Consider the following 13,428-nt stretch of genomic DNA (forward strand, 5'->3'; position numbering starts at 1 on the left):
TAAAGTTTCCAATCCTGAGGGCTCGGCAAATATTAGCAGCTATGCCTATTAGTCAGCCATGTATATAAATGTAGACACTTTATTATTTCACTGAACTCTCCAATTCATTAGGAAGCTTTTTACAAGGGGAGATGAGAAGGCAAGAAGAACAGAGGGACTTGCTAAAGGTGATTCAGTTGGTAAATGGCATAGCTGGGACTGCCACCCAGGTCCTTGCAACGTGGAAGGATTTAAGGAGTTAATCTGGCACTAGCTGAATAATTTAACTAGAATGAATCAAGGTTAGAACACTATTACTCTCCATCTCCCTGCCCTGCTCTGTGTCCAGGGAGGGCAATCTGTACAAAAATGCTTCACCCTTACCCTCTGGTTCTGTTCAGGCTTGGCCAATAGGAGGTACAAATAGGACATTAGAGAATGAAAAGAAAGAGAAGTCAGGTATTTGTCCCCTGACTTCTTCCTGCTGGGCTATGGCTGGGCAGCAGCTGTGATTCTCTCTCTAGGATGGCAGATTCTATTCCACAGCCTCTGACACACAGCTGCAGCTCTTGATAGGTTCTGATTCTGCTCTTTTCCTTCTCTCTTTCAGCACAGGTATGTAATAGCTCCCCACTGTTGCTCGTCTCCAGTGCCTTCCTTATCAGTTCCCCAAACTCAGCCCACACCTTTCTACATACTTTTCTAAAGTCTTTCCACTTTGCCACTGGAGTGACCGTCTTGCTTCTTGCTGGGACCCTGAATCACATGGCATCTAATCAGACTGAGTTAACACATCTCAGTTCTTAATACTCACTCAAGTCAGTAGAACCATATAATGACCTCTTGACAAGTCTGTTTGCAAATTGCTCTGTATCTCTAGCTAGCCACAGAGGGCACATGAAAAACACTAGAAGCATCTTTACTGAAACTGGATGGAGAGCACAAATTAAATCACAGCTCTAATCCAGTAAGTAGTCCCTGATTTACCATTAAATCTGTAATTATTCTATTAAAGAGTGCTAGACATTTAGTCACTGTTGTCTCATTTGTGCATTTTGTTTAGTTATTTCTTCTGTGAGTCAAGCAAGGGACACTTCATTTCTATTGAGGTATGTCCTGAGAACCTCCCAGAATTTTTCTGGGTCTCATTTGCCAAGTCTTGGGTAGTTTGCATATAACCAGAGACAAGTGCAGAAGGGCCCTGGGTTTTTCTCATACCTCATGCCCCTAGCAAGAAAATGGGATGGTCTCCAAAGCAGTGATGGTGAGTGGGGACAGAAATAATGAGAGGAAATATGAAGACAAATGGAAAATAATTGGTATCACTTCTCTGCACAGTAAGCCAGGAAATTTCTTTGACCTCAGGTAAAACCAGTTGCTCTGGGTCTTACCTACCCTGTCAAATGGGAGTCAGATGGGATGCAGAATGGTTCAAGGACTCCTCCATTGGTAGAACTCAGGGCTTCTTGGCCAAAGGCCTCTGGCTTGAGAAAGGTGGTTTTGAGAGAGTCTAGATCATGTACAAACTCACCGGAACTTCTGTGGCTCCAGGAACAAGCTCACTAGTGGTCAGCATTGGGTGTCCCTCTTCTCCATGCCCAGAGCCAACGCTGGGAGTTTGAGGCAGTGGGCCTGGCGGTCCAACAACCTTGCTCAGGAGCAGGGAACCCCGTCGGCTCTCATGGTCTCCATGAAAGACTCCATCATCTGTGATCCCATCGTGGAATGAGACATCTTGGCCAGGGGCTCGGAAATGAAACACACTGCCATGGCTAGCCCGACGCCTTCCAGGAGCAAGGCCTAGGAAAGACTGGGCATTGCCCCAGATGAGCAGGAAAGAAGGTGGGCTGGAGGCTGGTCCTCTGGCAAATCTAGAGCACACTTCCCTCCACCCACTTCCACTTCCTGACCCTATTCTCATGACCTTCCAGTAGCTAAATAATGACACAGATCTGAAGGGTAGACAGACTCAGGGATATTCTAGACAGACTCAGGGAAAGGCCAGGAGAGAGGGGAGGTTATGAGTGCTGAAGATCAGCTAACAGGTCATTATGGCCACGATCGGAGGACAACCTTGCATTGGATGGATGGGTCAGCTGTTTGCCAAACTTTGACCATAGAGCTGGACAAAACTGCCTTAAGTTCCCTCCTCTACATGCAAAGCTGTGATCTAAGAAGACTCTATTATGCACACCAGGACGGGCACGTGCTTGGAAAGTGGTTGTTGAATGGACAAGTGCACTCTATTGTCTGGAAATTAGGTTGTACAATTCATTACATCTTGTCTGTAAGAGAGTGAGAGTTTGTATTGCAAAGGAGGAGACAAGAGCTTTATAGCGTAATGAGTTTCCAGGATCCCTCGAGGCAAGCTTTGAACAGTCAACAATGGGAGGATTGAAGGAAGAGTTGCAGCCTAATTTCCTGGAAGAATAATGCCATTCTTCCAAATCAATAAACATTTCCCATCAAAATCTCCCACTGGGAGAACTGTGTGGCTTACAGGTTCCAGAGGAAAAGAGCTAGTTCATAGGCCTGGAAACCCAGAAAGTTAGTGCGTGAGTTAGCCAGGTCTCATGACCACTGTGGGAACCTGACCACAATAAGCCCTGGGTCCTGTATTTGGATCATACATAGTATTTCTGAAATCTAAACATTGATTCCCTATTCTGATCATACTGCTCAGCTCCTCCCATCCTTAATTCCTTTTATTTATTTATTTTTATTTTAAATTGTTTTTAGTTGTAGATAAACACAATACCTTTTATTTTATTTATTTCTTTTTATGTGGTGCTGAAGATCAAAACCAGTGCCTCACACGTGCTAGGCAAGCACTCTACCACTAAGCTACAACCTCAACCCTCCTTTTATTTATTAAACCACAAAAGTTGAATATCTTGCCAATTGGTTTTCCTCACATCTCTCCTTATTCCACAAAACTGAAGTTTTTCCTTTCTTGATGATTTGGAGCCTGATCTTATTCAACAACCATCATTGCAAGAACAGTATTATAACTTGAACATTCTTTGCTTAGAACACATGGCCAAGGACCCTAGAACTCAAAAAAATCCATGAATCTGTCCCACTTTTGAAGGAAAGGTGAACAACTGACCAATTCATATTTAAAAATGGGAAAACTGACTTATTTGTACTGAGACAACAAGTACAAACCAATCAAGAAAGAGAAAACATTTAGATCTAGTATTTGACAGTCAGTGCCTGCTTGGCTACCATTTATTTCAGAATTAACCTATTTGGTAAATTGTGGGCAATGACCTTTGAGTCTAATCATTGGTATTGCTTAAAGTGCATCAATCAAACAGGTCAACTAGTCTTCTGCATGTTCCTGAAAATCCCTATAATCTCTCCTGCCTTACCCCCAATCCCTATCTCATCACTCCTGGTCAGAAAAATGGCTTTATATAAAAGCTGTCTAAGGTCTATATTCCAGATGTCCATGTCTGGGAAAAGAGGAAGGGATGCATTCTTGTAATGGACCCCAACCAACCAGTTTGCATGCAAGAAGGACCCACATACTTTCTCCCTGTCTTTGTTCATACATGTTCTTTTTGTCTGGAGAATATCCTCCCAAGTCCTCCCACACCTTCAATTACTGAAAGAACCCTATACACTCTTTGCTATTCACCTCACTTTTCCCTCCTCCAGGAGGCCTTTCCTGACACACATCCACCCCCATATGAGAGGAAGTCTCTTCATTTATGTCTAAAACACCACATATATGCCTCTACTATAGTACTTAACACATAAGCTGTTTTTATATCTGCCTCCTCCACCCAATGGAAGTCCTTGGGAAAGAGGCCATGTTTTATTTCTGTCTACAGAACTAAATACACCAAGCACCCAGTATTCTTGAATGAATAAGACAAAGTCTCTCTTTTTTTTTCCTTAAGCAGGTAAGTCTAAGTGGAGAGACAAGTGCATACATCAAACAATTCTTGGACATCCAAATGCTAATCTGTGTGGGGCTGAGTGAATGGGAGAAATTAAAGCCCAATTCAGAGTGTCATTGACATTTCCATGGAAGCTGTGATTCATCCTGCTCTGTGATTGTCAGAGCTCTCGTCAAATTTCCTTTGAAACATCATCTGAACTGTGCCCTGTGCATGGCAGGTGCTGCTCAAAAAAGGCAGAGCAAGGAATAAAAGGGCACAGATGCAGATAAATTTTTCAGTGTGGGTATGTCACTAGGGTCAGAGTTCATAAAAGTGTGTCTGTGTATGTATATGTGCACACACATCTCAGGGTTGGAAATGGTGTTACAGAAAAGTAGAACATCCTTTAAATGAGAGAGATCAAGAAGAGAGATTGAGAGGGCAGGATGCCTGGAGAATAGCTATGTTTATCGTCCTTTCCACACTATTAGTGTGGTGACTACCCTTCCATAAAAGGAATATTATGGCTCAGGCCTATGGAAAGGGAATATTTTTTGTACACTGGATTTTCAAGGGACAGGGAGGTGGTGGGAGGAAGCCTGGTGAGGACTTAGAGTGCGGGACCTTGGAGTGGGAGCTAAATATTCGAATGGGGGTAGAATTGCTAAAGGGAATAAGGTGAGATTCTGACATTATTCCTGGGCTGGACTGTGTCACAGAGATGGGTTCTGGGATCTTCCATGCCAACAATAGGTGACAACTGTAGCTGCAGGCCCGGAAGTATGAGGTCGGAAAGACAGTTGTGAATGGTTTCAGCACCAAGGACAGAGACCGCCTGCCCCCTCCTCCCAGGAGCTGCAGATCAGAGTGTCCAGGGAAGCTGACCTTTGATGTTCCCAAACATTTCAAGGTCGGTAGGTCAACATGGGCTCCCTGCCTTCCTTACAACCCTGGATTCTTCCTCCAGTGCCCCTGCTTTAGAACCACCGCTCAGTTAACTAAAGATGACTCCTGAAACCCTAGAGTGATCTTGGACTCCTCTTTTTCTACATTCCACAATCCCAATCTTGTTGGTCCCTTCCTTTCAGAAAGATCCCTGTAATTTACCTCTTTCCCTATCTAACATGCCTCTGTCCTCATTTTTTCCACCATTGGGATGGAGCATCTGGATTACTAAAACATCCTCCTGATCTCTGTGCCTCCGGCTTTCTCCCTGCTACAGACCTTTTCCCATGTCAACCCACTGTCCATAACAGCTGGCAAGGTGGGGAATCTTTAAGGCACAAACCAGAGCCCCTTACCATCCTGCGTTGGTTGTAAGTCTCAGATTGGGGTGATCTGTTGTCATCTGTGGAGCAGTCCGACACTCTTGATTTCATTCTGTGCTTTCTCTCACTGGAATTTTTGGAGGCTAAAGGTGATCCATTGTGGGAATGGAGAGAGGCTGTGTCAATCCCCAGTGCTGTCAGCACCTGAGGAGAAAGAACAGCAGCTGCAGCCAGCAGGATCTGGTGGGCTTAGAACAAATGTGTCCCCCTGACATGGGGTGTCACAGGGATGGGGGATTTGAGACAGAGGAGGTTAAGGGTTAGGATCAAGGTGGTGGTGAGATTGAGACACAAAAGAAACATCCACCTCTGGGTCACCTCCCTCCCTCAGACCCTGCAGTCGACTCTTGGTGCCCCATTCAGTCCTTTTTACCAGGTTTGTATACTTGTCCCTAGCTGTTTGTGGCGGCTGTTAATGCACACACCTACATCATGGAGAAAAACTCCATAGGTTTCTTTCAGTGGTGCAGATATGGGGGTACAAAAGACCCAGACACTTGCCTCAAGGAGGGGCTAACTTTGTGGTACAAATCATGCTCCAGAGCTCTCCATGGACTCAGGCTGAAGCTAGTCTTGGATTGAGATCACTTCATTGTTTAGTTCTGTTCCCACGCCACCCTGCTTCCTTTATTCCACTTCTCCTGAGAAGACTCCCTGAATAAATTACTTGTATAAGAATCCTCATTCAGGTCCTCTTTTTGGAGAAAAAACTTCACTAAACAATCCCTGAGGTAAGAGGCATCCTCTTGCAGTTACCTAGAATGGCAGCTTATTCTAAGTGAAACTTGGTAATTTGTAAGTGAATCTAATTCAGACTCTATCCAAGAATATACACTGTGCTGTTGTGTTCATAAAGCTCTTTTTGTGTGTGTGTGCTAGAGATTGAACTCAGGGGCACTCGACCACTGAGCCACATCCCCAGCCCTCTTCTGTATTTTATTTAGAGACAGGGTCTCACTGAGTTGCTTAGCGCCTTACTTTTGCTGAGGCTGGCTTTGAACTCACGATCCTCCTGCCTCAGCCTCTCAAGTCGTTGGGATGACAGGCATGTGCCACCGTGCCCGGCACTCACAAAGCTTTTGACCCTTACAAACAAACCTCCTGCTCCTTCCGGAGCATCTCCAGGGCTTCCTGGAACTTCTTCTCCTTTGCTTCGATTTCAGCAATTGTTGCTTGGTTCTGTTCCTCGTACGCCATGGTGACCACAGCCAGGATCAAGTTGACTAGGTAGAAAGATCCCAGGAAGATGACCAGCACAAAAAAGACCATATAAATTTTCCCAGAAGCTCTGAGAGTCTGCAGATTCAAGGTAAAGAAGAGAAACCTGTACTCATAGCACGTAGGTCCCTGAGGTTAGGTGAGGATCCTCCAGGAGGAGTATAGCCATGCAGTGTACCCACCAGCCTCCAGCTTAGTCTGTGTGGGGACATGCAGATCAATACCTGCTGGTAGAGGCGTTCCCAGGAATCCTGTGTCATGAGGCGGAACAGTGAGAGGAAAGCCCAAGCAAAGGAATCAAAGCTGGTATAGTTAAAATCTGGGTTTTCAGAAGTTTTAAGGCAGATGGAACCAACAGGGCAGTGGCTGCAGCAAGAACAGAGAAGGTCATTGATTGTGCAGCCCTGCTTCTTGGGGCTGCAGGGAAATCACGGGGTTTGAAGTCAGAGATCAGAGTCAAAGGCCAGGCCTTCCTCTTATTAGCCGGATGACTCTTTTAAAAATGTTATTGGTTCTTTTTAGTTACCCATGATAGTAGAGTCCATTCTGATATAATTATACAATTGTGGAATATACCTTATTCTAATTAGGATGCCAGTCCTATGGTGAGATTCACTGTAGTGCATTCATATATGAACTAGGAAAGTATGACAGATTCATTCCACTGTCTTTCCTATTCCTATACTTCTTCCCTTCTTTCTCCATTCCCCCCTTGTCTATTCCACTGAATTTCCTTTCTTTTTAATTCTTTTTTGGTTATATTTTTATTTTTTAGGTGTAGATGGACACAACACAATGCGTTTATTTGTATGTGGTGCTGAGGATTGAACCTGGGTCCCGCCCGTGCTAGGTGAGAGCTCTACCGCTGAGCCACAATCCCAGCCCCTCCACTGAATTTCTAATCTCCCCCTCCCTAATTGTCGGTTAACTGCCACATATCAGAGAAACTAATCTATCTTTTCTTTTTTTTTTTGTGGTGGTGGGGGTGGGGGATGGATAATTGGCTTATTTCACTTAGCATGGTAGTCTCCAGATCCAAGCTGAATGATCCCTAAAATGGAGATGCTAGTTCTTTTACTCCGGAATTTTATGTCTAGGGGAGTATCCTGGGAAGGCCAGATGACTGCCCAGACCTGATTCCATAAGGTGTCAAGTTCTTTTCCAGTTCATACCAGGATAAGGAGATTCCGTAATAATAATGCAGAATGTAGTCATGAGCCTGTTGGCATTGTCTGCACAGCTGCCTATCAAAGGAAGACTGACCAATTATAGATAACAATAAAAACAGCACTTTCCATTTGCTTTGCTAACACTGCAATTTGTTCATTTCAATAATCCTTCTTTACAGATGAGGAAGGTGGAGCTCAGAGAGAAGTCAGTTGGCTAAATCCACAAAGATGCCAGCATATTCATTAGAGAGGAGAAATGTAGCCATAAAGGAGCCCAATACTTAAGTCAGCCCAGTCTCCTCCTGAAGACAGAGAGGCTGATGGCTACTTGGTGAGGGCTGGGGTGGATGTGCTGGACTTTCTCTTATATATATACACACGTGGATAGATGAAAAGAAGTATCTCTCAGCTCAGGACATGTGAGTAGCTCCCGTCCACCCCAGTGGGGATGGCCTGATCAGGGACACAGTAGCAGAAATCTTGTGTGAATTACAAGATTATTTTACTCCTGGGTGTCATTCCCAGCACCAACCTCAGGGATTCTTCTTATTTCAGACATCCATGTGAACACATAGCTTCAAGACCCATTGAATTGATTAGAATGCTAGTAAATTAATTACCATCAATTCCAGTTCCATCTCCACTGTGAGATTTGCAAGTTCCCTGACTCTGCCGACCCACATTTAAAGGCAGTCTCTTGGGTTGTTCTCCCAAGGAGGTAGTTTTCTAATGAACTCTGAGGACGGGCTTATTTCTAGGTCTTCTGTAGGACTCACCCTCGTCACTGTACATCGACAGCTTACCGCTCAGTGTAGCAACAGTTAACTGATCTGAGGATTTAACAAGATCATCGTGCACAGTCTCTTGCACAGTGCCTTTCGCATATTAAATATTATATTTAAAATGCAAATTAAAATTCTGGCTATTGGGAGCTTCCAAAAGGAGGGACTGGAATAGCACAAGTGAAAGAATGCTGAAACTCCTCAGGTATTGCAGTACTCATTCTCCACCTCGAGACCCCAGATTTTCCTCCCATGGTGCCCTTGACCCATGGAGGACTTTACTCAGGACCCTGGCTCTTCTGTGGCCCAGCATCAGATCCAGGTTTGGTGTTCACAGCAGGCTCCCTCGGGGCTCACTGTGCTATCATTTTGAGCTGACCTGTCAACTAACTTCCAAGCTGGGTCCATTCCTCCACTGCCTGGTTTGGACCTGCCCAGGGGGAGGTCTGGCTTCTCTGTGAGCTGAGGAGGGAGGCATAGATGGACCCTTTACAACTTTATAATGGGAAAGTACTTGGGTTGCTCTGGAGCTACTGCCTTGAGAAATGCCATCATCTAGACACAAAAGGGACATTTGAGGTGGGGGGCTTGGTTTAAATCCAAAGGAAAATGGAAACTGACATCAAAACAACCACCCTCCCTGAGCCAGAGACCCAAATGCCAAGTGCATTTGTGAGGACAGAAACCAAGGAATCGGATGCAGACTAAATTCTCTCTCTTGTCCCCACCCCTCAGCTCTATCTGAGATTATTTTCCTAGTGATCGGATTAAGGTAGAGCTTTATAGGTCCTGCCCAGTTCCACTTGGAGAATGGGGAGCTGTCAGATGATCAGGGAGTGACAGCACTGTGAGTGTGGATATTCCAGGCTCACAGATATGGAGGCGGGAGAGAGGGACCTGACCTTTCTGATCTGCTGCTTGAATCTTTTCTGCTCATGTCTCACTCCAGAGGCCTAGAACTGAGGGATGCTCACCCCTTAGCTTCATCTCACTTTCTGTTCTGCCACCTGGAATGGTCCCCATCCAAGCATCTCTTGGAAATCCTGCCTGGAAGCATCCTACCTGCAACTTGACTATTCAACCACTGCCTCTAGGAAGCCTTCTCTGAACTGCACCCCCCCACCTCACTATCTTTCCCCAGCCCATAGAGCCTGTAGCTCAGCACTTGTTCTCCACAGTGCAACATTTTTTTTTTTTTGTGCGTGCATGAGAAATAAAACACCAAACCCCCCTGGCAGCTTACAAGCCGAATTTAGCATGTAGACATATTTTGTTTGGTCAACACAATATGTAGACATTTTGGGGAACGAGTAACCAAGTTTATAGTCGGGGAATTTCACTTAAAAAATCAAAATTTCCTGTCTTTCTTTAAAAGTGAAGAGAGCTAAAAGCAGTGGGCCCACATTTCCACATGGCAACCACAGGCTAGACTGAGCAATGACTGTTCCCTTCAGATGGGGAATGAACTCCCAGTTGCTATGGTTCCCTCCTGGCTTGCTCTACTCATTTGTTGTTATGTGTCTGACCTCTGAAGAAATTTGAAATTGCAAAGTGTTATGCATGTGTTTCTTCCTCTAGTATGCAAGAATAATGAAACCCATATAATGGAGTTAGCTGTGATGGTTAAATGCAGAGCATTTGACATAAATATACTTAATAAATATTAGTTTCTTCCTGGAGTAGGTCATTTTCAAAATGACTGTAATTCTCCCCCTTTCACTATCTTACCTCACCCCTTTGCAATATGACTTTGCAGCTCTTTCCTTGAGCCATGAAGTCTATTTCCTCACCCCTTGGATCTGTACTGGTTTGTGACTTGCTTTGGTCAATAGAATACAGAAAGTGTGACATCATACCAGTTTTAAGTCTAGACTTCAAGAGGACTTTCACACTTCTACTATTTCTCTTGGAACTCTGGTCCTGCATGAGAACAGGCTCAGGCTAGACTGCTGGGGAATGAAAAAAAATCACACATAGAAGACAGGTGTTCTATATCAGCTGTCTTGCCATTGATCTGTCCACTGTCTGCAGATGCTCAAATGAATCTATTCAATGCCACCTGATCTCAGCCCAAAATGCTGGTGCATACAATCATGAGCTAAATAAATGGTAACTGTTTTAAGTCACAAAATCTGGGGGTTGTTTGTTACATGGCAAAAGCTAACTCGTACACTTCTCTAGTTTTTTCCTCCAAAAAGAAAAAAAAAGTATTTCCTGCAATTTCAGAATCCTAAGCAATCACTCCACCTAATTCCTATTCATACTGATTAGGTAGAGTTGATTAGGTAGGTAGTTATTCAGTATAGTTGATCTAGTATAAGCAGTTGGTTCTGATGATTTTTAAAATTTGTTCTAATTAGTTATACATGATAATAGAATGCATTTTGACACATTGTACACAAATGGAGCACAATTTCTCATTCCTCTGGCTGTACATGGTGCAGAGTCACACCAGTAGGGTAATCATACATGTATACAGGGTAATGATGTCTGTCTCATTCTACCACCCTTCCTATCCCCACAATCCCCCGCTCCCCTCACTCCCCTCTACACTATTTCCATGAAGTCTAGGATGGCAAAGACCATGACTTATCCATCTTCCTCACAACCTGCAACCCAGACTGCTGGGCTTTGGGGCTGTCATGGGTTGGGTACTCACCCTGCATCAGATCCATTGCCACACAGTAAAGGATCAGAGGTGCCTGGCTTAATAACATAAGATACATCTGCCAAAGAAAGGAAGAAATAAAAGCCTTACATATACGATTCTGAATCTTCTGACACAGGCCTATATAGCAAACACAACACTTTCTAAATATTCTCTCAGAGTGAAGGTGAGCTCCCTCAGCTGCATATACTCAGTGGGCACTCAGCTGACATCCTGAGCCATGCAGAAGGTGTGAAGTCCCATCCAAGAAGGGCTGATCAGAGACTTCAGCTCTAAGTCCTCCCCAGCACAGTCAGAATGACTTACTTCTGGATTTAAAGCTAATTTCCTTGCAAAAGGGATGCTGAGCAACAAGCAATGGTGACCCCAAAGTGAAACAACTCAGAGGAAGCATTTCAGCAGCATTGAGGAATCAAAATATCTGTCTACACAGATCTGCAGGGGCCTCCCCCTCCCCCTTGTCCCTATGTCCATGTGGTCCTGCTGTCCCAACCAGGCCTGATCTCCATGATAGAAAACCCACTCACGTGTTCTGTGAGATGAGTAATTAGAGGCATCATCTGGAGCTGTGTCATTCCTGACACACTTGTTCTTGAGGTTGCCCTTGAAGAGCTGCAGGCCCACCAGGGCGAAAACACTCAGGCAGAAGACGGTGAGGATGGTCACATCAGCCAGTTTCCTCACCGAGTGGATCAGGGCTCCTACAATGACCTTCAGCCCTGTAGGAGGATGAACATGATACTCCCATGTGAATGAGGCACCCCACAGGACACAGGCATGCATCTGAGCCATCCTCCCCACTCTCTCCTTATAGGTGTGAAATGTTTATAAATTCCAGGGCAGATCCAAGCCCAGCTTCTCATCTGGACCTTGCAATAGCCGTGAGAGACAGGCGAGCAGGGGCTATTATTCTCATTATAAAGATAAGCAATTGAGTACTAGGCAATGCATTTCTTATCATCTCAGGGCTAATAAATTTCTGATACAAGCAATTCAATTTTAAAAATTGCTGAATAACCACTATGTTCTCATGTGAGGTTACTCACTTAACTCCAATCATGTGTCATCTTTCAGTGCTCATCTTAGTATCTCTGTTCTGGAGAGAGGCGGTTCAAGGCATGGGACTCATGAATCTCAGTGTGTATGTGGGTGGGGGGAGATATGAACTTAGCAATAGAGTGAGACCATGAAAACCACTGAGAATTACTGAGGTAGAAACCAAGAGACATTGAGGAAGAATATCTCTGAGCCAAGCAGAGCTGGCAGCAAAGGTGTGGGCCTTGCTCATTGAAGAAGGGGTGACTGTTGCTCCTGCAAATGAAATTAACTTCTTTGGTAGGGAAGCTTCACAGGCAGCCGAAAGAGCTTTGTCTAGGGAAGCAGTCAGGGCTGTCTTTATGGTGAACCAGTAATCCATCGAGCACTCCACATGGCAGTCCCTAAGCTGAGAGCTGAGTGACAGCTGGGGCACTGGTGTGCAGTGGGTGGTTTGACAGCAGAAGGGAAACTTCATAGTGCTATCAAGAGGAGGAGCACACAGAGGAGAGTTCTTAAACTGAAGTTCACGATGGGAATGGGGTGGCTGGAGTGTGGGGAGGTTGGAAAAGACCAGGGGGTGTCCTTACCACTATGTTACAAACACTTTGTCCTTGGCAGAGCCCTGAGAAATGAGTGTGAGCTGAGTAAGGAAAGGAGGAAGGACATTCGAGCCCCAGGCTGGGAGATGAGCATGGGTTTGGAGTATTTGTGGAATCACGGGTTGGATTCTGGAACATGGTGGTGCAAGGTAGATAGAGGTGAGAGAGGAAGCCACAGAGGGAGATTGGACAGGCCAGGTCTGTGAACAAGACTCAGGATCTTCTGGCTAAGAGTAGGTGAGAGAGACACCAGAAGACACAATTGTGGTTTCTTCATGGACTTTGTCTGGGGGAGTTGGAAAAAGGGTTTCAAATCTCTCCCTGCAGAGCCAGACATGGACTGGTAGAAAAGGATTTCTGCTCTAGAATTGGTGTTTCTATTTACCCAGTGAGGGAAGAGATTTTCAGTGGAGAGGGGACATCCTCCTCCAGGCCACAAGGGGGTGAACAGAGGGCTGTTTCAGGGTGTTTACTTTATCTCTGTCTTCATCATCCCCACCATCAAACTAGTAGGGATTGAGTAGTCACAGAAAGGTGACAATAGAGATCTTGGAGACCCAATAGATGAGCTTTGGTGGACTACACTTGTTTCTGAATTCTCTGTAATCAAGATTGCTTAGTTTGGAACTGGAGAATGTCAGGCTAAGTGAAAAAAAAGCCAGATTCAGAAAGTCCTGGGCCCCATGTTTTCCTCTCATATGTGGAAGCCATAGAGAAAAAAAAAAAGGAATAAAAAGGGGGACCTTGCAAACACTGA

At 44.8% G+C, this 13,428-nt stretch overlaps 1 protein-coding gene across 2 annotated transcripts in view; it reads right to left on the minus strand.

Annotated features, from left to right (window-relative positions):
- Positions 1-13,428, minus strand: part of Scn10a (sodium voltage-gated channel alpha subunit 10) — a 92,246-nt gene that overhangs the window by 52,300 nt on the left and 26,518 nt on the right. For both annotated transcript variants that reach the window (XM_027932320.2, XM_027932318.2), the window contains exons 6-11: positions 11,562-11,753; positions 11,026-11,092; positions 6,640-6,781; positions 6,296-6,493; positions 5,171-5,341; positions 1,511-1,789 (exon numbers count right to left, since the gene is read on the minus strand). In XM_027932320.2, coding sequence (XP_027788121.2) covers positions 1,511-1,789; positions 5,171-5,341; positions 6,296-6,493; positions 6,640-6,781; positions 11,026-11,092; positions 11,562-11,753 — 1,049 coding nt within the window. The remainder of the gene's footprint in view (positions 1-1,510; positions 1,790-5,170; positions 5,342-6,295; positions 6,494-6,639; positions 6,782-11,025; positions 11,093-11,561; positions 11,754-13,428) is intronic.

The sequence above is a fragment of the Marmota flaviventris genome, chromosome 1 (assembly GCF_047511675.1).
Source record: "Marmota flaviventris isolate mMarFla1 chromosome 1, mMarFla1.hap1, whole genome shotgun sequence".
In the NCBI taxonomy this organism is placed as follows: domain Eukaryota; kingdom Metazoa; phylum Chordata; class Mammalia; order Rodentia; family Sciuridae; genus Marmota; species Marmota flaviventris.